Source organism: Euleptes europaea, chromosome 10 (assembly GCF_029931775.1).
Source record: "Euleptes europaea isolate rEulEur1 chromosome 10, rEulEur1.hap1, whole genome shotgun sequence".
Lineage (NCBI taxonomy): Eukaryota > Metazoa > Chordata > Lepidosauria > Squamata > Sphaerodactylidae > Euleptes > Euleptes europaea.
In genome coordinates this window covers 13,896,490-13,922,878 of record NC_079321.1, presented here as the reverse complement: position 1 = coordinate 13,922,878, position 26,389 = coordinate 13,896,490, and the positions used below count along the sequence as shown (strand labels likewise).

The following is a 26,389-nucleotide window of genomic DNA, read 5'->3' as shown; positions in this document are numbered from 1 at the left end:
ATTCCAATCCACGTTTTTGTGGCTCAACACACTTCTGAGAGGAGGGCAGATGCACAGAATCAAGGAAAGCTCCTCTTAGGATGTAGATCAGTTGGATTTTTAAACAGGGTCTTACCTGGATCACAGTTAGTTCTGTGTCCTTCCTTTCCATGGGGACAAGATAGCCCCCTTCAGTGAATCCGAAACAGACCCAACTGTTGTACAGAGTTTCTCGCTGAGGTTGTGTGTGTTTTCATATTGAACATTATGGTTGATGGATACAAATTGCTCGTCTTACATGTGAGAAATAGCACTTGAGCAAGGGATGAGCAGCAGTTAACTATGTTATGGCAGGCAACATGAGACCAGAGCAGAAACAGGCTTTGTAAAAAGGGTCTCCCAAATGAGCACTTTGTTTTTAGGAAAGCCCCACCCCCCCCAATGTGTCTGAGGATGCTATACTCACCTGGCCAAATAGAGATGGCCACCTTCCCCCACAAGACAGCAACCCTTTTGGAGCCTGTTTCTTATTTAGACTTTATATGGGAAAATATTAACCCTTTTGAGTGTATAATCTGAACATTAAGAATGTGAATCCAGCTTTGTAAAGGCTGAAAGATTTAGAAAAATAATAATTGCACTGTAATGTTTGTGATTAATAAAAAAAAAGATTGTTTCTGGAAGTGCCTGCTTTTTTTTTCTTTTTAAAAAGCAATATTGCTGCAAACTTTTGATATTGGAAGCTTTCCTGGGGTGCTGGGAGAGTAATAATTTAGGCTTTCCTGACACACAGGTCTTTTGAATTAGACTGTGAATAATCAGTAAAATCCTTAAGATATCAAGACTGTGCCCTACATTAACTGATTTCAGTCCTTCAACTTGTATACATTTGCAAATGGATCATGTAGGAACGGTTTACGTAAGAGTTGACAACTATAGTCTATACCAGTGTCCCCCAGTTTGGTGCCCATGGGCACCTGGCAGTAGAAGAAGAGTTGGTTTTTATACGCCGGCTTTCTCTACCACTTAAGGAAGAATCAAACCGGCTTACATCACCTTCCCTTCCCCTCCCCACAACAGACACCCTGTGAGGTAGATGGGGCTGAGAGATTGTGACTAGCCCCAGGTCATCCAGCTGGCTTCGTGTGTAGGAGTGGGGAAACAAATCCAGTTCACCAGATTAGCCTCCGCCGCTCATGTGGAGGAGTGGGGAATCAAACCCGGTTCTCCAGATCAGACTCCACCGCTCCAAACCACCACTCTTAACCATTATGCCACATTGGCTCCCTTATTGTCTGCCAAGCTTTTTAGAAAAGTGGGCAGGGCCACTGTAAAATAGGGATTGTTACTGGCTGCCCTCATTCAAGTGAAAGGGTTTTCTACTGGAGGATTGGCGAGCTCTCGGGTTTTATTTTTTCCTAGGTCAGAGGGGATAATAAAAAACATCATGGGGGGCTGAGAGGAGCTAAACCTTGTTGTGTGTCTTCCCCCCTCCCAATTTGATAACATGGTGCTTTCTTCTCTGAAGCATCTTTCTCCCTCTCTGGCTGTTTGAACTCTGGAGCCAGGTTGGGAGAGAAATTCCGCTCTGTTGCCTGAAGTAAAGAGGGGGAGGGGGAGGGGTTTAGCCCTCCTCCCCTATGTACTTGGTGGTGTGAAGTGCTGTCAAGTCAGTGACCCCATAGGGTTTTCAAGGCAGATTGGCCATTGCTTGCTTCTGTGTAGCAACCCTGGACTTCTTCAGTGATCTCCGATATAAGTACTAATCAGCGCTGACCCTGCTTAGCTTCTGACATCTGACAAGATCAGGCTAGCCTGGGCCATGCACTCAGCTTTCTCTAAAACAAAGACGTCCTCAGTTCCTGCCATGCACGAGGGGGAAGAGAACATGTGAGTAAGTACACCTGAATTCCCCTCCCCCAGGTTACAGCTAGCTTGCTCCTTGGTGTAACACTCACTCAAAAGCCTTTTTAAAATATAGTCTGGCAGCATTTTTGAAACAGCTAAAATAATTTAATTTGAGACAATAATAACTTAAGCTTCCATGAAAATCATTTTCAAATTATACAGGTACGACGGGCATGATAGAGAGCAACGAACAGCCTGGTGGTCCCCAAGATGAGACTTGGCTTGACGATCCCGTTCTTCTGCCAACAAAGTTTTATGCTCACCATCTAGAAAGCAAGGCATAGGCATGGTTATATCTTCAACTCACAGCCCATTCCTGAGCCTTGCAGTGACCGGAGACCACATAGCCAAGGCGCCGGTGCTGTGTCTCCAAAGAGTTTCCCTGGTTGCCGCAAGGCTTAAAAAAGCTTTTTTTTTTTTTTTTGATTTAAAAAGAAAACGGGGCTTTTTCACTGACGTTTCGTCCACAGCTGTGGCAGGCATCTTCAGAGGAGTAACACTGTGAAGGACGGTTACACAGCCCGGATAACCTACAAGAACCAATGAACTCTGACCGTGAAAGCCTTCGACAAAGTACAAAACATTTGATCAGGTACATATGCAAGGTGCTTTAGGAAATAACGTAGGTGAGGTAAAGAGACAATGCCAGTCAATGTTTGATCTAGGTGCTGTATGTGGGTTATTCGAGGAGAGAAGGCAAAAAGAAGCTGCTCCCCTGCCCCTCCGTCACGCGTCCATTTGGGTGGGAAAAGCTGTTAAGGTTAGGACACGTATGGAGGGGAGGCGGAGAACTCCTACAGAGCCGATTTTTCCAGAAGCTTTTCAGTCAATTTCTGTGGCTGGCCTGCACATGCACGGTTCCCACGTGGGACTGCACAGAAGCCATGAAGATGAACAAAGATTGGCATCAGCCAGCCACAAGGACTTCACAGTTATGGCATAACATGCACTCAGATATTATGTCACACTCTCTCAGCTCCAACTCCCTCACAGGGTTGTTGTGGAAAGGGAAATGTGATTGTATCCGGTTTGATTTTTCCTTAAGTGGTAGAGAAAGGCTGTTACCGCACTAGGTATTCCCAGCGATGTTTTTTTATAACATTTTCAAACTCTTAATACATCGCTTTAAAAGGGTTTTTGGATGCCACAGCTAAAAAAAGGTTGGAAGACGTCTTCACAGCTAAAGGGGCCAAACCAAGTGCGAACAGTATTTTTTATAACAGTTTCAAACTCTTAATACATCAGTGGGAATACCTAGTGCGGTAACAGCCATAGTCAGCATATAAAAACCAACTCTTCTTCATTCAGTTAAAAGTGCAGTGCTATGGGAAAGCAGTGGATAGCGATTTCAGCAGAACTTCGGAAACACTACTTACTGTTAAGAGAATACAGAGCCTTAAATATATGAAGAGGAAATTTTATAATTCCACAAATCCCTGGAGTTAAAACACGGAATGGGAACTTCCAGAAGCACCTTCTCCTTTCCCCCAAACGTTCTGTTTTAAATAAAAAGGCAGCATATAATACCTGCTTTCCTTGTTTGTGAGCTCTTCATGCTCTGGAGCACAACTGTAGGATGGATTTAATTGCCACTGTGGGGGGAAAAGGGAGGAAAGGCTTACTTTATTTCATTTCTTGTCAGTTATTCTCATAAAGGAAAATAACAATACTATTCAAAATACTGGTCTGTTTTGTGTTTTTCTAAGGACTGACCACCAAGCTTCTCCAGAGTGCTGGAAAAACTCGATTGCACATTACAAGTTCAACATGCGAAGTGATGGTATCGGTTTACTCTGCTCTGGTTAGACCTCACCTAGAGTATTGTGTTCAGTTCTGGGCACCACAATTTAAGAAGGATGTAGACAAGCTGGAACGTGTCCAGAGGAGGGCAACAAAGATGGTGAGGGGTCTGGAGACAAGTCCTATGAGGAAAGGTTGAAGGAGCTGGGTATGTTTAGCCTGGAGAGGAGAAGACAGAGGGGTGATCTGATAAGCATCTTCAAGTACTTGAAGGGCTGTCATAGAAATGATGGTGCCAAGTTGTTTCCTGTTGCTCCAGAAGGTTGAACCAGAACCAACAGGTTGAAATTAAATCACAAGAGTTTCCATCTAAACTTTAGGAAGAACTTCCTAACAGTTCAAGCGGTTCCTCAGTAGAACAGTCTTCCTCGGGAGGTGGTGAACTCTCCTTCCCTGGAGGTTTTTAAGCAGAGGCTAGATGGCCATCTGTCAGCAATGCTGATCTATGACCCTAGGCAGATCATGAGAGGGAGGGCATCTTGGGCATCTTCTGGGCATGGAGTAGGGGGTCACTGGGGGTGTGGGGGGGAGGTAGTTGTGAATTTCCTGCATTGTGCAGGGGGCTGGACAAGGTGGTCCCTTCCAACTCTATGATTCTATGAATTCTGTTCTCCCCAGGCTCCTTCATAGTGTTTCTCTTGGAACTTAAAGATAAATAAATGCAATGGACAACTAAAATAAGCTGATGACATTATGAAAAGGAAATCTTTCCTACCATTTATGGTTTCTGGCAAGGACACCCTCCCACCCTCCCCAGCTGACTGAAAAGGACCTCTCCTGGAAAAATCCATCCTAGAACCCAATCCATTTACTGTGATATGGAAATTTATTAAGCAGATTTGTTTAAAGGGTCTGATGATGGTAGTAACCAAAAATACTCCCTAATGAACAAAATAAAGCCTTTCTAGTAATGTCAGCCTTTGATACTCATGACATTTATAGTATTTCACTGCACACCTATAAAACAATCTGTACCGATGGAACTAAATATTTACCATCTTTTCTGATGGTTCTTGCAAAAAATGCAATCAGATTTGTAAAAATGAGATCTACTGTTAGTTAAACGTCTGAGGCTCAGACACACTGCTCCCTGCCTCTGGCATATATACCTGCACACAAATAAATAAGAAACTGAACAGAGAGGAGTGAGATCTGGAGATGGGGGATGGGCCCAGCAAAGCTGAAAGACTGACCAAAAAGGCAAAGCGTTGAAAAGCAACAGTCAATAATGGGAATTGTTATGTACCAAAGAATTAAAATGTACACCCAATCAGGATATACGTGAAAATTGGTATAAGATGTTTTATAGATGGCATTTTACCCATCCACCCCCAAAAGTTATACAAAATCCGTGGTACAAATCAAGCGATGTGCTGGACGTTTAATGCAACAGATGGATCTTATTTTCATGTTTGGTGGACGTGTCCGAAGTTATAACAATAACTGGATGAACATCCATCAGGAAGTTCAAAAATTGTTCCAATTGAAATTCATTTTAGATCCAAAAAATATGCTGCTGGGTATTACCCCACCAGAAATACCAGCACAATCCAAAGGTCTGTTTAAGTATGCCACAACTGCTGCAAGAATTGTTTAAGCAAGGAAATGGAAGCAGGTGTTGCTTCCAGATATAGAAGAATGGAAAGAAAAACTCTTTGAATATGGTACTATGGCAAGAATGACCAATTTGGTAAATAGTGATCAGAACTATGAACTGTTTTACAAGAAATGGAAACTATTTTATCAATACATTAAAGCTTAATACTAATAATATTAATTGGTAGAAAAGTTAACAGTCGTTCATGATAAAATTAACAAGGCAACGAAATATATATTCATACTTATAAGCTAGGAAAGCAATCTTGATTTCATAACCATGCAAAGTATATATGATACTGTAATAGATTTTCTTTTGTCTTTATGATTTGTATTGCCAAATATTTCCCCCTCTTTATTTCTGCATTCCTTTCCTTCTTTATGAAATCAAAATTGGGGGGGGGGGGGAAACAGTCAATTACTTCCTCTTCAGAAACCCCTGAACTACGTACAAAATCTGAGGAAGATAAAGAAAGAGACAACTCACTGTAAATTTTCTAACGCCTTCCAATTCAGCAAATTTCATGTAGGAGATATCCGCTTTCTTCCTTCCAACATCAACATCTCCTGCATAGAGCAGCTTGATACCAGCACCTTTAATTAAAGGCACACATTCGTCACATGGGCATTTTGTCACAAATATCATGCTCCTCTCATCTGGCTTTATTTCTTGACACCTACAGGTAAGTAAAAAAAAAAACTCTGAAACATGCCGACTGAGCCAACAATTCTTCATATACATGGACACTGAATTATGGGGGATGTTTTTTCTGCACTTTTTGAAAGTGAAATCAAGTCCCATTTATCATGGTCAGAAATTCAAGGGTCACCATCAAGCCCCTCACAAAACCAGCCACGTGCCTACAGAGAGGTTGCCACAGGCTCCAATGGAGGCCCCTTCTCCCAGGTTTTTGCAGCATGTAGCCAGTGTGGTGTAGTGGTTAAGAGCAGTGGTTTGGAGCGGTGGACTCTGATCTGGAGAACCGGGTTTGATTCCCCACTCCTTCACATGAGTGGCAGAGGCTAATCTGGTGTAGTGGTTAGAAGTGGCGGACTCCAATCCGGTGAGCTGGATGGGTTTCCCCACTCCTCCACATGAAGCCAGCTGAGTGACCTTGGGCTAGTCACAGCTCTCTCAGCCCCACCCACCTCACAGGGTGTCTGTTGTGGGGAGGGGAAGGGAAGGCAATTGTAAGCCGGTTTGATTCTCCCTTGAGTGGTAGAGAACATTGGCATATAAAAACCAACTCTTCTTCTTCATAGTGCACCAAGTTTTATTCAGAAGGAAGCTGATGTGCATTGTGGCTTAACCAAAGCATTGCTTCAACAGGGAATTTGCTCTGTACTTGACAAGGAAAGCAGAGAGCTCCGTGGGACCCTACTGAAATGGCTCTGTGTGCGCATGACTGCGCTAATTCAGTACTGGAACATACCAAGGTGCAAAAGTATGCATTTATCTCGATCAACCAGGACAGACTTCGGAGTATTAAAGGTTCTCCCACTCATGGCACTAATAAAATGAGATAATTCAAATTACCCCATCTGCCTGATAAATCAATTAAATCATTATTTAATACAACACACCTGGAAATGAAAATTTCATTTCCAGACAGTCTTTTCTCCCTTCAGTGATTCAAAGCACATTTCTATACCTGAACGTCAAAGCATTCTGCTCAGCATGTATGATGTATCGGAACTTTCTGATCTCTCGGTCTTTTTGCTTATCGTCCATGTGTGGAAAGTCAGCATATTCAGATCCAACAGGGAAGGCGTTGTAACCACATCCTATGAAGTACAAGGCTCCTGTTCCATCACAGCTTTCCTGCAAAATAAACTAAACCTTAAATGCCGATAAACTTCGTAACTTTAAGTGACAAAAGTAAAGTGTTTCCAACAAAACACGGTTATATGTATTTCATCATCCCAGAAGAATCAAGACCAGTTCGGGGATGTTTGTGGTACTTCGGTGATTTCATATTATTAGTCTGTTTTAGACTAATAATATGGTGTAGTGGTTAAGAGTGATGGTTTGGAGCGGTGGACTCTGATCTGGAGAACCAGGTTTGATTCCCCACTCCTCCACATGAGATGTCAATCTGGATTTGCTTCCCCACTCCTACACATGAAGCCTGCTGGGTGACCTTGGGCTGGTCACACTCTCTCAGCCCCACCTACCTTACAGGGTGTTTGTTGTGGGGAGGGGAAGGTTATTGTAAGCCGGTTTGATTCTTCCTTAAGTGGTAGAGAAAGTCAGCATATAAAAACCTCCTCCTCCTATTATCATCATCACCATCCTCGGGAATAATGTCCCACCCCTGAATAGCCATTCCACTGGAGAGTGTTAGGTCCCCCTTTCCAAGAGCAATTGACAAGTTAAATGTTTAAAAATGTACAATTACAATATATGGAATGAACGCTAAAATATGAATAAAGCATTATATTGCTAAAACAGCACCATAAAACAAAACAAAAAATGCTGCAGCTTCCCGCCCCATGGTGTGTGTCTGAGCTGCCGCTGCCTCACCAGCCCAGCAGCCTGTCCATACAGCAACATTCCCCCGCCAGCCCAGCAGCTGGATTCTTTTATTTGATCATCTCCGTTCCCGGAGATGTTAACACGCTGCTGAAACTGACCAGAGAGGATACCTATGGTGGGGGGGGGGGGGGGAGCCAGCTCCTTTCCAGAGATCTTTACACCACTGGCAAAAAATGGCTTCTCTGGGAGGGCTTGGATGAGGGAGGGTCAAGCAACTATGGACGGGTGGAAGAGAAGACCTGAAGCTGAGACTAAAAATCAAATCACACCTTTATTTGGCATAAAAAAGTACATAATGAGGTTAAAAGGAGATTTATAAACTTTTGACAAAGATCTTCCTTACAACATTAAAAGTTAAAACTTTAATATAAATCCCAGGAAGCTAGCAACCCCTGCAGTAACATGGGGATAAATATCACTTAAAAGAAATTGAACTAACTCCTTATCAGTGCCACCAGGGCAATCTGTCAGTAGGGGTTCGATGACCTGTTCCCGTAAAAGTGAGCCATGCTTGCAATGTAGTAGTACATGGGCCACAGTTTCAACCTGTCCAGAGGCACAAGAACATAGCCTTTCCTCATAGGGGACTCTGGCATATCTGCTCAGGCCGTGGGGAGAAAATTTAGACGAGCTTGCATAAAGAGACGTCTCAAGAAAGGGGAGGTCAAAGTGCAAAAAGAGCCTTGGCTACTTACCGTGAAGGCTTCTTCTGCTCAGAGGGACGAAGGGCATCTTCATTATGGGTGTTTCCTTTTCCTCTTATCTCGGGAGGCAGGAACCAAATATTTAAATTTTTCTGACCTCTGAGGGTAAACGCCCCCTTGTGATCAGTTAAAGACTTTCCGAGCCTTATATATTTAAGATAGACTGAAGAAACATGTTAGTTATAATTCTATACAAGAAATAAGTTCCTAATAAACATTAACGATGAACCTTTAGGATAACTATAAGTCATGAACCAACAAACAGCGTTTAACTTGAATTGAATGTCAACTGGAAGTTAGATGTAACCATGATTACCTGTAATTTTATTTTATTTGTTTTATTTATATTTTACTGACGTCTGGGCGGGCAAGATGCCCTTCGTCCCTCTGAGCAGAAGAAGCCTTCACGGTAAGTAGCCAAGGCTCTTTCTCGCTCAGAGGGAGAAGGGCATCTTCATTATGGGACATACAAGAGCTGTCCCCCGCCCTTGGGAGGGTTAGACGTCCTGAAGTATACTTTGCAGTACTCGTCTGCCTAAGGCGGCATCTGCTGACAAGTATAGATCTAATTTGTAGTGTCTCACAAATGTGGACACCGAGGACCAAGTTGCAGCCTTACATATCTCTTCCATAAAGCACGGCAGTCGAAGGCTGCTGAAGTAGCCGCACTTCTTCCCAAGTGGGCAGTAACGCCCGCAGGAGCAGGTAGGTTACTTATTCTATAAGCCTGTGTTATGTATAAGGTGATGGTCCTACTAATGGATGCCTTGGACATATGCTTGCCCTTGTCAGGTGGTGAGATATGAACGAATAAGGAGTCAGAGTTCCTAATAATTTTAGTAAGATAAATGTAATAAATGTAAGATAATGCCCTTCTTAGATCTAGCTAGTGCCAGGCCTTCTCCTTAGGATTCTTGGGGTTAGTGCAGAAAATGTAAGCACTATGTCCTGCTCCCTGTGAAACTTGCAGCTACATTTTGTCCTATCTCAGTGATTGGTTCGAATGGTAGTTGTGTGAGTGCTGTCAAAGCTGTGTGCAGGCTCTAGTTGTGAACCTGTGTCTAGCAGGAGGAGCTAAATAACTGACGCCCCTTAAAAAGGCTTTTATGTGATGGTGTTTGGTTAAGCGGTATCCAGATACCTTGGGTACTATGGTAGCTATAGATGCCAGTTGTCTTTGTAGAGTGCAGGTAGCTAGCCCTAAGCTCTGTCCCTCCTGATGGCTTCCTTGTTGTCAATATGGTAGTGACGGCCACCGGGCTATAACCTAGGGCTATAAGTCATCTCCTTTCAGTGCCCATGCGGTCAGTTTGTACCACCCTGGATTGGGATGGCATATTGGGTCTTGTAGAGGGAGATCTTGTCTGTCGGGAAGTCTCCAATGGTTCTGTATGGACATCTGAATTATAGATGGGAACCACGGTCGTCGCAGCCAATATGGAGATATGAATCTGACTGATGCTTTCTGAAGTCGTACCTTTCTCAATACCCTTGGAGGGAGGGGGGGAACCCGTACAGTAGGTCATGTGGCCCTGGTGACATTAAGAGGTCCATTTGTTCCGCCCCCTGTTGACGGTACATGGAATAGTACCTTGGCAGCTGGTGGATGATGCTGGATGCAAACAGATGAATCTGTGGCGTGCCGAATCTCTGAGTAATAAGTTGAAAGACCTCTGGATGTAGAGACCATTCTGCCTCGCTGATGTCCTGTCTGCTGAGCCAGTCTGCTTGTATGTTGACTGTGCCCTGAATATGTTCTGCTGATTTTGATGAGAGGTTGGACTCGGCCCAAGGAAAAATGTAGTCGCTTCTGAGGATCGTCCTGATTTCTAGGGCACTGATGTGAAGATTCTGTTCTTGATAGTCCATGTTGCTTGAGCCATTGTCCCTTGAGTGTGGCTTCCCAACCTGATAGACACGCGTCCGTGAAGATTTGAATTGGTGTTGGACGGAGATACCAACTTCCTTTCGTCAAATTCTGAGACTGAAACCATCATACTAGTCTTGATCTGACTTCATCGGTCAGGATGAGATTTCTGTCACTTCTTCCTTGGTATGTCTCTTTGGTACGGCCTCAAGAACCATTGAAGAGGTCTTGATCATAAGCGTGCCCCTTGAACCGCGGGAATGCATGCAGACATGTGACCCTTCAGTTTGGTCAGGGACATTAGAGAAGGCGATCGGGAATTAATCGCTTTCTTTGCTAGAGATGAAATGTCCACTGGAAGGTATAAGGAGTTTGTCAGTGTGTCTATGTCCATCCCCCATCTCTCTCAATCGTTGGGATGGAACTAAGTGGGTCTTTCTGAAGTTGATTATGACCCGTGTTCTGTTAACCTCTTCAGAACTCTCTCTGAATGATCTATGCTCTGCTAGTTTGAGCTTGCGCAAATCAGAATGTTGTCTGAGAAGGGTGCATTCTCACGCCCTCCTCGTGCAGAGATGTGACTGGTGTGTCCAGAACTTTGGTGAATACTCGAGGAGGGGCGATGATAACCCGAATCGTAAGGCCCTGAATTGGAAGAGGTGTCCCTTGTACGGGAACCGAAGGAAACAACAATGTGCCGGGTGTATTAGAATGTAAGAAAATGCTTTTCCCTGAGGACCTGTGTGACTGACTTTAGTGTCTCCATCCTGAAGCGCTTTAATGGGATAATCTGTTCAGAAACTTGAGGTCTAGGATGGCTTTCCATCCGCCGCCTTTGTTGGGAACAGTAAAGAATACTGAATAGACTCCCAATGTATGCTCTAATGGTGAGACTGGCTCCATCGCCTTGATGTCTAAGAGGCCTCTGAAATTCTATGGATTTTTTTTTTGGGGGGGGGGGGAATGTTGGAGATATTACTAGTCGATGTGAAGGAGTGTAAGAAAAACTCTATCTGATAGCCTTGTGAGATAATGTTTGTGACCCAGAGGCCTGGTTGGGAGGTGACCACTGACGGTGTAATAGGCTGAGCCTGCCTTCCACTGACTGGTGGCTGGCGTCACTGTTTGGTTGGGCGGTAGGGTTTATCCCCTTTATTGCCCTGGAAGGTGGAGGATTTTGGAGATTTATTGAATCGTCCTCCTTTACTAAAGGAGCTGCGATTCTGGTTCCGGTGGTTTCTAGGTTGATCAGGTCTGTATCTTTGAAGTATGTGGTATGCACGAAAGGACATAGAGGGAGTGATCCCTTGGATTCCTTGCGTAGAAACTTGTCTTTGGTCTCCACTGATATGGGGACCAAATTGTCTCCAAGCAAGGTCTTTCCCTGATACAGGAAGCCCATAATAACCAATTTTGATCTATATACTCCGCTTGCCAGGGGCGTACCCAGAGAGCCTTTCTGGCAGCTGAGGCTGTGGCTAGCGTTCTAGCTGCATATGACATGTTATCTAAGGAGGAATCAGCTAGAAAGAATACCACTCTCGAAAACATGGATGACATGGTATCTAAGGTAGAATCAGCTGGAAGGATACCACTCTCAAAAAAAAACAAACATGGATGCCCTTCTGGCATCTGATGCTGCGGCTAGTGTCCTAGCTGCATATGGCATGGTATCGAAGTTCGAATCAGTTAGAAAGAATACCACTCTCAAAAAAACATGGGTACTCCTGTAAAGGCGTTTCTTTCTTCCTGTGGAAAAAATTGATATAACTTCCTAGTCCAAATTATTGCCGCTCTGTATACTAGGGCAGATGTGATAGAAGCGCTTGATAGTGAGTGCCAAGGCCTCTGAGCATTTATGCCTGCTAACTCTGCCTTCCTATCTGTAGGGTCCCTAATCATGGCAAGGCCATGTAACAAGGTTGAAAGAGTGAAGGCAGTGACAGGTGATTCTACTGAAGGCACTTTTAGAATTTTAGAAGCACCGATAAACCAAATATAAAGGGTTCCTAGAGGCTGTGGAGCATTGTATGGGTGCCATTGGTTTCTCCCGCTCTGCTTTCAACAGAGTTAGAAATAATCAAGCGCTGGCACAAACCTATCTGGAGTCTTTTCTCCCACTCTGAGTCCTCTGAGAGATCAAGAGTAGCTAGGTTTTTATGCCAATGCAGAAGGAAATCTTCTGCGTTAAATACTATAGACAGTCTGGGTACCAATTGGCAATTTTGTGACCATGAATTAGCTTTCAGCGCTGCTTAGGCTGGCCAGCACGTACTCTCTTGGTACTACTTGGACTGGTGATTGGCTCACCAGGATCTCAGGTAGAGGTCTTCCACATCACCTACTACCAGAATTGGCCCTCTGCATGCCAATCCGACGCTCTGCCACTGAGCCACAGCCTTTGGCTGATATTCTGCCCTTTTAGCAATCAGATTACTGTTTGTGGTGCTGGAGGGTGTGATCCCTACGATCCCTGTATGGATGGGGCAGGATAAGGAGGTTGTACTGCCCTTAAGCCATCTGAGAAGGCGTTTTTAATCAGGGCGGAGAGCTCTGCACTTACAGGAGTAAAACAGGCTGCATCTATGAGGGGGGGGGCGAAGTCACCTTACCGGCAGTCGATGTCTCCGTTGATGCTTCCCGTCCTTGAATAATAATAGGCGAGCCGCCTGAGGACGGAGCATTGCGAGGCAAAAAGGCGAGCCGCCAGCCTCCTTCATTTTCCCCGTTTGTGCAGTGTGGGAGAAGTGGCTATAGCCGCTGTGTTCTCCTGGCTGCTTCCCGCTGCTTCCCGTCCTTGAATAACAATAGGCGAGCCGCCTAAGGACGGAGCACGGCGGGCGAGGCAAAAAGGCGAGCCGCCAGCCTCCTTCATTTCCCCCGTTCATGCTGTGTGGGAGGAGCGGCTACCGCCGCTGTTTTCTCCCGGCCGCTTTCTGTTGCGATCTGGCAGTCGCGTCTTTCAGGCGCGGCAGAGCAGCGTGCGTTTTGCAGCAGGCATTTGGCGCGCTTGTTAGCGGTCGAGCCAAGCCGTTTGTACTTGCCTGCGCCGTTCTTGCCGCTTTTGCCTTTCCCTTTTGAGTTTTGGTCCTCAGGTCACCAGAGTGACTGTCCGAGGGTTCATCTAATTGTAGTGGTAAGGCCACTAGCAGGCTAGGGTCTAAATTGGCAGGCGCTATATAGCTGTCCTGATGCCGATCCGCCAATTTTTTTTTTTTTTTTTTTTTTGGCGGGAAAAGACTCTTCTGAGGAGAATAGGCAGAAAATTAAGACAGTAAATAGAATTGAGTAGTAGATTAGTTAGGTTAAGTTTAGGTTTGTTAAAATAAGAATATTTTTAGGTCTAATAAGTAAGGTTAAGGTTTCTCTATTATTTCTGTAGCAGAGAGCTGCTAGAAGGCTGCTCTCCCGTTCAAGGCAGGAAATAGAACTGATCACAAGGGGGCGTTTACCCTCAGAGGTCAGAAAAATTTAAATATTTGGTTCCTGCCTCCCGAGATAAGAGGAAAAGGAAACACCCATAATGAAGATGCCCTTCTCCCTCTGAGCGAGAAGTAGCTGGGTAACGAGCCCGGGGTCAGGTAGATACCAAGAGCTAAGGGTGAGAATCTGAGACTATTCCTGCAAATTGCCTCGATTAGCTTCTCTTTGAGATCGAGGGAAATTTAAATTCATGATAAAAGGGGTTCCTCAAACTGCACGGCAAGTGCAGGGCAGCTGCGGGGTGACTCCTGAACAATGGAAAAATCATGAATAACTCAAAAGGACCTGGGGCAGTCCCACAGCTAATTATCAAGCATAAATGACCATTGGAGAAAAACTGTTTACTATGAAGGACAATGGAAATGCCAGCATCTAGTAATAGGAATAAGTATAACAATTCTCCCATACTTACTGCATTTGCTTCTGCCCAGATGACTGCTCCAACTCCAGTTTTGTGATCCTCTGTAATAAATATCAGGATAAGTAAATATGGCCACAAAACTCCATTTCCTGGCTAAAAGGATCAACGCAGTTAGGTGCTTTCTCACATTTTAGCAACAGCTTGTCAACCCAACAACTAATATTTTTTACTAGGCGCAACTGAAATTTGATGCGCGGCATATGTAACACCTAGAAGGTTAAAAAAAACAGAAATAATGCACACAATAATTATAGTTTCAGAATCTGGTGAACTGGATTTGTTTCCCCACTCCCACACATGAAGCCCTGCTGGGTGACCTTGGGCTAGTCACAGCTCTCTCTAAGCCCCACCTACCTCACAGGGTGTCTGTTGTGGGGAGGGGAAGGGAAGGTGATTGTAAGCTGGTTTGAGTCTCCCTTAAGTGGTAGAGAAAGTCGACATATAAAAACCAACTACTACTACTACTACTCCTTCTCTCAGAACCTCTCTTTTGATACTAAGCTTTGGCAGGATTTTGAACACTAGGCATTACTTAACACCATAATTTTGATCACCTTTTGAGAATGTATTTCAGTGCCAGGCAACTTATGAGGCAGAGCACCCAAGCCATTAATATAACTATTACAGCTGTATTGCTGATGGTATGTTTTAACATGTCTAAAATAAACACATTGTCTACACTCAGTTATATTTAGGAAGGAGGAGAAATAAACAACTTTGGATTTTTCATCCTCTGTGGTAAACTAAAAGTGCCATTATCTTCTAACCAAATGTATTTGCTCCTCTATTTTCTGATAGATTTGAATTATGAGCACATAATTTAATATACATCAATAAGCCTCAGCCTTCTGTCTGTCAGTAGAGACCATCGGTAGCAGAGGGAGAAAGAAATGCAGATGAATCCAGCAGGAGCTTAGCATCCATATATCTAATAGTGATGTATAGGCCCCATTTGCAGATTTCTAAATCCGCAAATCAGGGCCACTCCAACATTAAACACATTTTCCTACAAACCTGCGCCTCCCCAAATTTGTAGAAAAATCTGAAATCTTAAAACCATTAATTGGGGGGTTCAGATTCATTTATTGATATGGCAAATGCAATTTAAAACATTCATATCAGTTACAGAATTAAAACTGGAGAATATACAGTAACAAACTATAGGATATACGATTCATAGACAGTCTATATAATTTAAACAGACATTGAATTAATAAAACATTCTCCATTTTAAGTTAAATTACCAAGCCCAGCTTTGTCTGACATAACTTATATGTTGTGGCACAGAATTTAGCTACTTGCTTTACCCTCTGATCTGACCATCCCATAGGAGACTCCTCTGTCTCCCTTCTTTGGAGTTATCCTTTATTAGATTAAGGAGAGGGGACATTCGCTTGTACTGGACTTCCTTATAGAAAGAGCACCTGAAAAAGACATGAGCAGTAGATTCAACTTCACCCGATTTGCAGGGACATCTCCATTCTGACCTTGGTAATCTCCTAAATCTGCCTTCTAGGATCGCCGAGGGCAGGGCAGAGCTTCTAGCAAATGAAAAAGCCCTTCTTTGTTTGTTTCCAGATATGAACGATATTCTGCTGGCGCTAACACATACCTATTGTTGTCTGGGGCCAAAAACACAGGAGAGTTCACAAGCTCACTTTGACGTTCAATGTCAAATAGCCTCTGCCTGATTAATTGCTTTGCTTGATCAATGTTAAGCTCTAACTGACAGTGGGTGAATCCTAGGCTTGTGACATTAATTGGTTAAACTTCCCCCCAAATTAATTGGTTAAATTTCCCCCCCAACTCACTACCTTTAATCTTCAGAGCTGGCGGCAGGTGTAGCCAGGAGGTGCTCCGGGCCTGGCCATGCCCACAGCAGACACCAGGAGGCACTCTGGGCCCAGCCACAGAAGTAGTGGCTATCAGGAGGCACTCCAGGCTTGGAGTGGCTACTAGACACCACTGCCACAGTAGCCAGGCTCAAAGATGGGTGGTGGGGCCTGGACATGGCTGCCACAGGAGGCAAAGCCAGCCAGCAAATGGCTTCAGTCACACAGTGAAGATTTTTGTGCTGTGGTGGCAGCTGCTGCTAAAGCATAATGTAAAAAAATCTGCACAGCCAAATCTCCAGCGGCCAATCGGAAGCTCTGCTGTGCAAAAGGCCCATCTGGCCCTTCCCACTTTCAGAAGAAGAAGAAAGAAGAGGAGGAGTTGGTTTTTGTATGGCGACTTTCTCTACCACTAAAGGAAGAATCAAACCAGCTTACAATCACCTTCCCTTCCCCTCCCCACAACAGACCCCCTGTGAGGTAGGTGGGGCTGAGAGAGCTCTAAGAGAGCTGTGACTAGCCCAATGTCACCCAGACAGCTTCATGTGTAGGAGTGAGGAAACCAACCAGGTTCACCAGATTAGTGTCTGACGTGCACCAGGAGGGCACCACGGGCACCACATTGGGGACCCCAAATAGCACCCACGGGCTAGAAGTAGTAGTAGCAGCAGCAGAAGCAGAAGCAGCAGCAGAAGAGTTGGTTTTTCTATGCTGACTTTCTCTACCACTTAAGGAAGAATCAAACCGGCTTCCAATCGCCTTCCCTTTCCCTCCCCACTACAGACACACCGGACAGGGCTTCTATCAAAGCCGCTTAAAACACTGGTTGGCTCAGTAATATCCTTCAGATTTTGGCTATTCACATACTGCATCTGCAGATACAGACAACCACAGCAATTAAACCACCTGCTTAAATTCAAACAGGAACAGCATAGCAGAAGCATCACATTCAGATCCCCTTGCTCCCATCCACTTGACCCATCACAGACCCAGCGTTTCGTGCTTCACGGCAGTCACTCACCCGTGCGGTAGGCCAGCAGCCTGGCTTGTATCATGCAGTGCCTTGCCACTTCTTGGGGCAACCTCTGGTAATATGCTTCACTGGCGGGCGCTGATTTATTACAATAAAATCCAAAATGGCCAAAAGCGGGCACGCTGACAGCTATGGTAGCTAAGAGGAGGATCAGATCTTTCATGTTCTGCCGCAGATTGCTGAAATAGGGATTTTCGCAAAGGTTCTCCAGTCCTATAGTGATTAATATTTGCTTGTGTGTTTCTTCGCTTGGAATTAGGAACAGGCTCTCGAGCTCCTTTATCATCTCTTGTCTGCACTCGGTGTAAAAGCCAGTGTTCAGTCCAGGCTGCGTTTTAGCAATTTTCTGAATGAAGTCACACTTGTAGCACGATTCCTCGATGAACTGCATCATGTGACAGACCAAGGGCTGAAGCAAGACGCACACGTGAGCGCGGCTGTTGGACTTCAGTCTTTCCACCGCTTTGGCATCCAGCTTGGCATCTTCATTAGACGCATCATGCTGCAGGCTTATTTCAGGATCCGCGGGCCAGTAAGAAATCCTGTTCACGCCAGCTGAAACAAACCGTACAATCAAAAAGGATTACAAAAAAGGACATTAAAAATATATGTCAGCCTCTGCTTTTATCAAGACGAACTCCAGAATTTTCTTTTGCAGCCTTACTTCAACATAAGAGACTTCCTTGATATGGCCACCTGGATCCACCCACTGTAACATCACTGTTCCTTTCTAATCACCCTTATAATACGTTTGAGCAGCCAGTTGCTAACGGATTTGTTTGTGTCATTTCAGACACAACCGTTTCAACTCCCAGCTGCTAACGGATTTTTTAAAAATTATTTTTACCTTTTCATACAAGCCTCCTTTGTATCCCGGGGCTCAGCTAGTTTTTATGAAAACTGCTTTCTCCCAGTTTCAGCTCTTCCTTGCACTTCTGAATCGCTGCAGTGTGCTGTTTAAAATGTCTGGAGAGCATCCGAAAGGATTGCTTCTCCCCCCACCCAACCATTTTTTTTCACAGCGAGTTCTTTTTTAGAGTTTTCTTTTTAATGTTCTAAGATTTGCGCTATGGCGCTGGAGCAAATGAGCCGCCCTGTAATGGCACCACTGAAAGGCCTGCAGCTGTCCTTACATGGAAACAGAAGAAGAAAAGCAGCTCACTGGTCAGCAGATGATCAGAGCATCCCTGATGGGTCTCACAGTTTGCCTGACGTACAGTTTCACTTGTTTTGTGTGTGTGTGTGTATGTTTCCTTTCCTGTACAAAAATGAAGATTTATCTTGTATTTCTACTTAATGTTTTCAGATCGTGCTACTTTTCTCCTATGAGTCAGCGTGGTGTAGTGGTTACGAGCGGTGGTTTGTAGCGGTGGACTCTGATCTGGAGAACCGGCAGAGGCTAATCTGGTGAGCTGGATTTGTTTCCCCACTCCTACATATGAAGCCAGCTGGGTAACCTTGGGCTAGTCACACTCTCTCAACCCCACCTACCTCACAAGGTGTCTGTTGTGGGAGGGGAAGGGAAAATGATTGTAAGCCGGTTTGAGTCTCCCTTAAGTGGCAGAGAAAGTCGGCATATAAAAACCAACTCCCTATGTACCAAACACTCTTTAAGCCAGATCTGATAGTGCACCCCAAAAGGGTTCCTGTTAGAGGGGGAATGGAAGCAGCAGTTGATGAATGGGGTGGGCTCTAATGGCACTTTCCTGGGAGTGAGTCTCATAGAGTAATATGGGCCTGAATTCTGAGTAGACCTGTTTAGGATTACTTCCTTTTTTATTTATTGATATCGGTACTTGTGACTGTCTGTATTAAGATATGTTGTTGTCCTTCTGCATTTTGATCAACTAGAACAACGCAGCTACCTGTTTTAGATCCACTTTAAAATCAGCTAGTGAGTTAAGTCAGGGAGTTCATCTATTCACTCATCTATCTTTGATGAACAGAAGGAACACAGATTGGTGACAAGCCAGTGGACACCAACTTGGAAAACTTAGACAGCCCTAAGTCTAACTCCTCTGATACAAATTAGGGAGACTGGGATAAATAAAGAGCAAGTAGGCATTCGCTGAAAATCTTGCAATTCTGCAAATGTTTAAAATAGTGATGGCAATGGGATAAAGGGTCAAAGAGAATGACATGTTTCTGCACCACAAAAATGAATCTCCAGTAAAACAGTTAAAAGGTAAAGAGTTAATATTTACACGGCTTGTTTTGGTACCTCCAATTAATAAATGGAACAGGAATAACTCCAATTATGGCATTTAAGTTGTCTGCACTGAAACGTTCTAGGCCGGCCAGCAGAACACGAGTGCAGCTCTAGGTTTAGTATAAAGTGGAAAAATAAACAAATTACAAAGTTTTCCCACCCAATAAAAAACCAAAGCATGAATACAATCCCATCTAAGATCTAATGAGGCACTGAGTTACTTCTGAGAGCAACTGCCGTCATTACTTAGTACCTGGATTGTAAACTCTGTTGCAACCCTTAACTTACCGTTTACAATCATTTTTAAACACATCGAACATGGTTTCCTTGAAAAATACAGGTCGCAGTTTTTAAGCCTTGACCCATATTTAATGAGTGCAATTTGACCAGCATGCAAGTCTCGACTGGAGCAATGAAGACCGACTATTTTCATATTCTTCACGACAACCAGACCTGCCTTCTTCACCTAGATTGGAGTACAAGATGAGAGTTACTTACCACTTGATGTCACGCTGTTCAAACGGGGTTTCCAAAAGTGCTTCTGTTTGTGCATACAGCATCACCGTCATAAACTTGCAACAATAAGTGAACAGATCAAGGGCAACTTGAACAGGTCACATTGAAAGTCCTTGCTAACCACAGCAAGCAAATCAAAAGCCGCTTAGGAGCACGCATTTTCTCCCCACGGCTTCTCCCTGCCTAGCAGCAGATTCTCCATTTCAACTTCACCACAATAAAGCAAAGTGCTGACACAGAAATTAACTTTGGTTCAGGCTTACTGGGATTTTCCTTAAGCTAGGATATCGAAAGAAGCAGGGAGCCCATAGGGAAGAACTACACATCTAGCTGGAGACTGCTGTGACATTTTATGATTGCAGTTCCCACTGCCAAGGAGACCTCTTTTTCAGTTGAACAACAGCTTGTGCCTTTGGTTGGGGTACTGGCAGGGCAAGAACAGCAAAGCCAACACTGTCCATATAAGTAGAAAAGAGCAAGAGCCCAGTAGCACCTTAAAGACTAACAAAATTTCTGGCAGGGTATGAGCTTTCATGAGTCGCAGCTCGCTTCTTCAAAGGTGAGCACATATAGCTCACTTCCGGTTATGTGAGGTTCTCTTCTGCTCATAAATACATTACTTCACTGATCAGATTCTGCTTGAAAAGCTAATTCCATGTAGGGAGCATAGGGGGGGAAATGATCACAGGGGAAATTAATGTCTGTAAGTTTTGCTTGAGGTAGTCAGCACCAGCCTCTGAGAAGTATCATGCCCAAGGACAATAATCCATTGTGGTTAACTCAAGTCAGTTGCCACCAATGGCCTGAGCAGCAATAAGTCTGATCTGGCAGTGTTTTGCTTGTGTTCTTAGCTATATCATGAACCCTCATACACTTCTGTGGAGGTTTCAAAAGACAATTTCTTCAATAGCAATGTTAAAAGTATTCCAGGACCAAAGCTCTCCACAAAATAAATGGATCTGCAGATCAATATAACTTACCTCTAAGTTCTTTTGTTGCTCAACGGAGGGGAAATGTTCCATCCAAAGACTGAACAAAGTAAAAAGGTTCACTTTAGAAAGCCTCGGTACTTGGCCTGTCGTGAAAACAATACACCATAAAGTGAGCAGACATACTTGCATACTAGTTCACTTTTCTAACCAGTTTCTGGAAACGGAGGTTTCCATGAACAACATCAAACACAGCCCTACATCTCTGTTGGTAAAGTTGGTGAGCTGCTCTCACGAGCCCACTAAAATCACAGGACCCAGCTAGAAAAAAGGGTATCATCTCTACACTGAGTTCTTACTACATGACCTTCTAGGAGTAGTTGCTGCTCATCTGCACCCACTGCCCAAACTGGGAAGCTTTTCTCCCTCTCATAATACCAGAACATGGGGTCATCTGCTGAGGCTGGAGGGTGAGAGATTCAAAACAGATTAAAGGAAGTACTTCTTCACACAATGCATAGTTAAATTGTGGAACTCCCTGCCCCAAGATGTGGTGATGGCCGCCAACTTGGAAGGCTTTAAGAGGGGAGTGGACATGTTCATGGAGGAGAGGGGTATCCACGGCTACTAGTAAAAATGGATGCTAGTCACGATGTATTCTCTCCAGGATCAGAGGAGCACACCTATTAGGTGCTGTGGAGCACAGGCAGGATGCTGCTGCTGCAGTCGTCTTGTTTGTGGGCTCCCTAGAGGCATCTGGTTGGCCACTGTGTGAACAGACTGCTGGGCTTGATGGGCCATGGTCTGATCCAAAATGGCATTTTCTTATGTTCTGGGTTTGCAGTCAAGTACTAAACTCAATACCCGATAAGCTGTAACTAAGCTATTACTTGCTAGGGCTGATTCAAGGACACCCCCAAGCAAGGTAGGCGGGGGATGCTGTTCACCTCACATACCACTGATTGTCGGGAACCAGTTGGGCCCCTGCAGTGCCTCAGTGTCCCTCAAGTGACTCGGCCGAAGAACTGGCGCTTTCACTGCACCCTCCACACAACCTCTTCCACTTACGATAGCTGAAGCTTGGTGCCCATATAGGTAGGCACAGAAGGAGGGAGAAAGGGCATGCCCACAGTGGCAACAGCTACGGCGCTCTGCAACCTTGCAAGGTTTGGGGAAAACATGGGGGGGGTGCTCAATCAGAATTCTCCTTTCTGAAAGATACAGCCCAGCAAGGAGGAAGAAAGTGAAGGGGGAAAGGAAATTTCTTTCCAATTGAAAACAAAGTTTTACAGTTTTCCTGACGCGTCAGAGGCACGAGTATTGGCTTCATTTGATAGATGCACAGGTACAGAGGGCAAACGCTGTCAACAGTGAGTCCTAAAGTTCATGATATAAAAGGGGTCATAGTGGATCTGTGACATTTCTACACAAGGCCTTAACCTATGCAAGGTAAGAACAGAACAATCCATGAAGAACAGCAGTCCTACTACTAGACTATATTTCTAGCCCAACTATACTCATGTTTCCCTGTCACCTTTAGAGATTGGGCAGGTTGCAAACAGGTTATGGAATGCCTTCTTCAGAGACCTTGGCACCTTCCTCCCCACCCCCACCCCGCCCCAATGCGATGCTAAATTGATTTTATTTACATAAGCTTTCGCAAAGTAATATGGAATTGTCCTCTGCCCTCCCCCCAATCTGCCTACTGTGTAATTCTGCTATATTGTATGCATTTTGTTTGGTGCTTTTGAAGTTGGTTTTATATTTTAGTAATGAACTACATATTTATATTAGACAGCCTACCTTGAAAACTGTCGAGAAAGGGAAAAGAAACATATTCAGTTATTTCTTTAAAAACAACAACCACCTATTTACTTTTAACAGGCTGCTCAGTACTACTCAAAAGCTTATGATCAAAATAGTTTGTCAAGGTGAGTGAAGACTCATATTTTCCACTATATTTGTAGCCCAACTATGCTCATGTTTCCCTATCTAGACAGATAATATTACCTTTAGAGACTGGGCAGGTTGGAAACCGGTTATGGAATTCCCTCTTCGGTGACCTTAGCACCTTCCTCCCCTCCCCAATGCAACATTAAATCGATTTTATTAGCAAAATAATATGGAATTCTTTTCGCACACACAATCTACGTACCTATTATGTAATTCTGCTATATTTTAAGCATTTTGTTTGGGCTTTTAAAGTTCGCTTTATATTCTAGTAATGAATTGCATATTTATGTTAGACAACACACCTTGAAAACTGTTGAGAAGGGGAGGAGAAACACATCCAGTTATTTCTTTAAAAACAAATCAAACTACCACCTATTTACTTTTAAAAAGCAGCTCAGTACTCCACAAAAGCTTATGAGGAGGGGCTGTGGCTCAGTGGGAGAGCATCTGCTTGGCATGCAGAAGGTCCCAGGTTCAATCCCCAGCAGCTCCAGTTCAAGGGACTAGGCAAGTAGGTGATGGGAAAGACCCCTGGCTGAGACCCTGGAGAGCCACTGCCGGTCTGAGTAGACAATACTGACTTTGATGGACCAAGAATCTGATTCAGTAGAAGGCAGCTTCACGTGACATTATGTTCATGATCAAAATAGACCTGTTAGTCTGTCAAGGTGTCTGTTCTCCTGCCCATGAATGCTTACAGCGGCATTTTAGAGATAGATCAATCCCTACAACAAAAAGTGTAGCTTTGAAGGAAGATCTGGGAATTATAAGGAAAAAAAGCACGTCTGTGCACAATAACTGGTTATGAAAATCATGGCCATCACCACCACGGAGAAAGAGCTCACCCCGTTCTTCCCGCATTTCACAAGCCTTCCCACCCTGGCTGTTTATTTCCCTTTTTCTCTACACGTCTGACAGTGAGGTCAAATGCATCTGACGAGGCCGGCCTCAAGCCCACCCAAGAGTCTCTTTATTTTTCCTGCACCTTAACACGATTTCATGGCCATTCCCACCTCCACGTGTCTGGGGCCATTTATGCATGGGAGGTTTTTACCTTGGATTTGCCGCTCTCTAGATGCACATTTCCCCCATCCAAATTCTCCAAGCTCAACAATAAGCCCCCAGGCAGAGTTCTGAGAATCCGGACGGGGGAAAACGTGCACCTGGAGAGCGGCAAAACCCAGGCCAAACCTCCCATGCAGGAATGACCCTGGGAGTTCCGTGTCCGAAACGCCTTTGGTCGGGGCAGCGGGAGGCCGTCTTAACAGCACTGTAGGCCTCCGGGCAAAGCAGTGCACAGGGGCCCTTACCTACCCAACCACTCACAGGGGTAAAAAATGTAAATGGGCGATGAAATTAAGTATATCTTTATCGGTACTTCCAACAAAACCAGTGCTTAAACATTAAAAAAAAAAACATGCTGTACAGCAAAGACTAATCAACACAAACGTTTGAACAATATAACATGATATTGTCGAAGGCTTTCACGGTCAGAGTTCATCGGTTATTGTAGGTTATCCGGACTGTGTGACCGTGGTCTTGGTATTTCCTTTGCTGACGTTTCGCCATCAGCTGTGGCAGGCATCTTCAGAGGAGTAACTGTCGTGTTACTCCTCTGAAGCTGCCTGCCACAGCTGCTGGCGAAACGTCAGGAAATAAAATACCAAGACCAGGGTCACACAGGCCGGATAGCCTACAAGAACCAATATAACATGTTTATAGTTCATAATATTTATAGTTTAGTTATAACATGTTTTAAATGAGTTTAGGGAGAAATGGAAGACTTACAAAATAATCAATCTTTAATGGAAATGGAGGGTAGTGTAGGGGAAGTTATTATATATTTGATTACATATAAATATCTTCAATAATGGTTCCTATCTGTTTTTATCTTTTATTTTTTATGTCAATTGCTAAACTATATGTTTAATATTTTTGGAGAAATTTAACTTTTATTGGGACCATTTAAAGAATACTTTTTGATCTAATTCCGTATTTACGTTTTTTATTAATTTTATATTAGGTATTGATAGGACAAGATAGGCTAGATAGGACAAGAATATATTAATTAAAATATACCTTGTATTAATTTTATATTAGGTATTGATAGGACAAGATAAGGCTAGATAGGACAAGAATATATTAATTAAAATATACCTTGTATTAATTTTATATTAGGTATTGATTTAATAAGGGTAGTTAGGATAAGAACAGGTTAATTAAAATAATATTGGGATTAGTTCCATTAGCAAAAGCTCATACAATTTATTTTTAGCTAGAAGAGGGAGAGGGGGGGAAGTCATTTTATTGTCAAATTAATGGTGTTATTTTTTTTATAAATATTTTTTATTGATTTTTAATAGTAAATGGGATACAGAAGGGAAGAAGGGCTAGGGAATAAAAAGAAAACTATATCTATATCTATATCTAGATAGATAGATAGAGAGAGAGAGAGAGAGAGACAGACAGACAGACAGACAGACAGACAGACAGACAGATATTATACCGCCCCCTTATGGGGTGTCATAATACATTAACTTAATAATAATTAGTTGTGCTCGCTCTCAAATATGACTCTGTTGAATCTTGTAAAATCTTGTTATCAGTTTTGGGTTTTAATGTATTGTTTTTTTTATTATTATTTTTAATATTGGATATTGTTTTTATGTTGATGTTAGAAGAAAATAAAAAAAATATTTTTAAAAAATATTTATAGTTTAATATAGTATTTATTGCCCTGACCTGGATGGCCCAGGCTAGCCTGATCTCGTCAGATCTCAGAAGCTAAGCAGGGTCAGTCCTGGTTAGTATTTGGATGGGAGACCACCAAGGAAGACCAGGGTTGCTGTGCAGAGGAAGGCACCGGCAAACCACCTCTGTTAGTCTCTTGCCTTGAAAACCCCAAAAGGGGTTGCCATAAGTCGGCTGCAACTTGACGGCACTTTACACACACATTTAAAAAATTTGCCCTGACCTGGATGGCCCAGGCTAGCCTGGTTAGTATTTGGATGGGAGACCACTAAGGAAGTCCAGGGTTGCTGTGCAGAGGAAGGCACTGGCAAACCACCTCTGTTAGTCTCTTGCCATGAAAACCCTGGACTTCCAAAAAGGGGTCGCCATAAGTCGGCTGCGACTTGACGGCACTTCACACACACATAGTATTTATTTATTCATTGACAGCAAGTCACAACGTCCATAGATTAGCGTGGGGGGGGGGGCGGCCAACTGCCCAGCGTGCCCATGCGTTAAGATGCCGCAGCGGGGAGGCTCAAACCCCCACCCCCCACCCCCAAGAAATCTAGGCTCTGGGGACACGGGACTCCCAGCGCACGTCTGAACGGAGCCGGGCCCCGCCGCGCGCGAAGCAACGCCTCCTCTCACCGGTCAGGCTGTCGGTCTGCGTGCAGACGCTGCGCCCGCCTTCTCCGCCCGCCGCCGCCGCCGCGCCGTTCATGAGTGGGGGGGGGAGAGGTCAGGCCCCCCGGCCGGAAGCCCCGTCGCCTAGGCAACCGCGCGGGAGCCGCCGCAACGGGCGCGCTGGGCCGTTGCGGCCAACGGTCGCTAAGCCTCGGGCCGAGCCTGGGCCGAGCCTGCCTGAGGCCACGGGGTTCCTCAGGGGGCCG

General features: G+C 44.2%; 1 protein-coding gene across 1 annotated transcript; it reads right to left on the bottom strand.

Moving 5' to 3' along the window:
* Nucleotides 1-1,834: 1,834 nt before the first annotated feature.
* On the bottom strand, nt 1,835-26,220 carry CDADC1 (cytidine and dCMP deaminase domain containing 1). Its single transcript, XM_056856859.1, has 9 exons — nt 26,148-26,220; nt 20,865-20,959; nt 19,657-19,834; nt 17,148-17,714; nt 14,286-14,335; nt 6,936-7,105; nt 5,771-5,960; nt 3,415-3,479; nt 1,835-1,841 (listed from the first exon to the last, which is right to left on the bottom strand). The coding sequence occupies exons 1-9, from the start codon at nt 26,218-26,220 to the stop codon at nt 1,835-1,837; spliced, it is 1,395 nt and encodes a 464-aa protein (XP_056712837.1).
* Nucleotides 26,221-26,389: the final 169 nt, after the last annotated feature.

Coding starts and splice junctions, on each gene's coding strand:
- CDADC1 (XM_056856859.1), bottom strand. CDS start 26,220: ATGAACGGCGCGGCGGCGGCGGCGGGCGGAGAAGGCGGGCGCAGCGTC. Junction 17,715..19,656: donor TTTAAAAATGATTGTAAACG/GTAAGTTAAGGG, acceptor GGTTTGTTTCAG/CTGGCGTGAACAGGATTTCT. Junction 14,336..17,147: donor GCTGCTGGCCTACCGCACGG/GTGAGTGACTGC, acceptor TATTTATTACAG/AGGATCACAAAACTGGAGTT.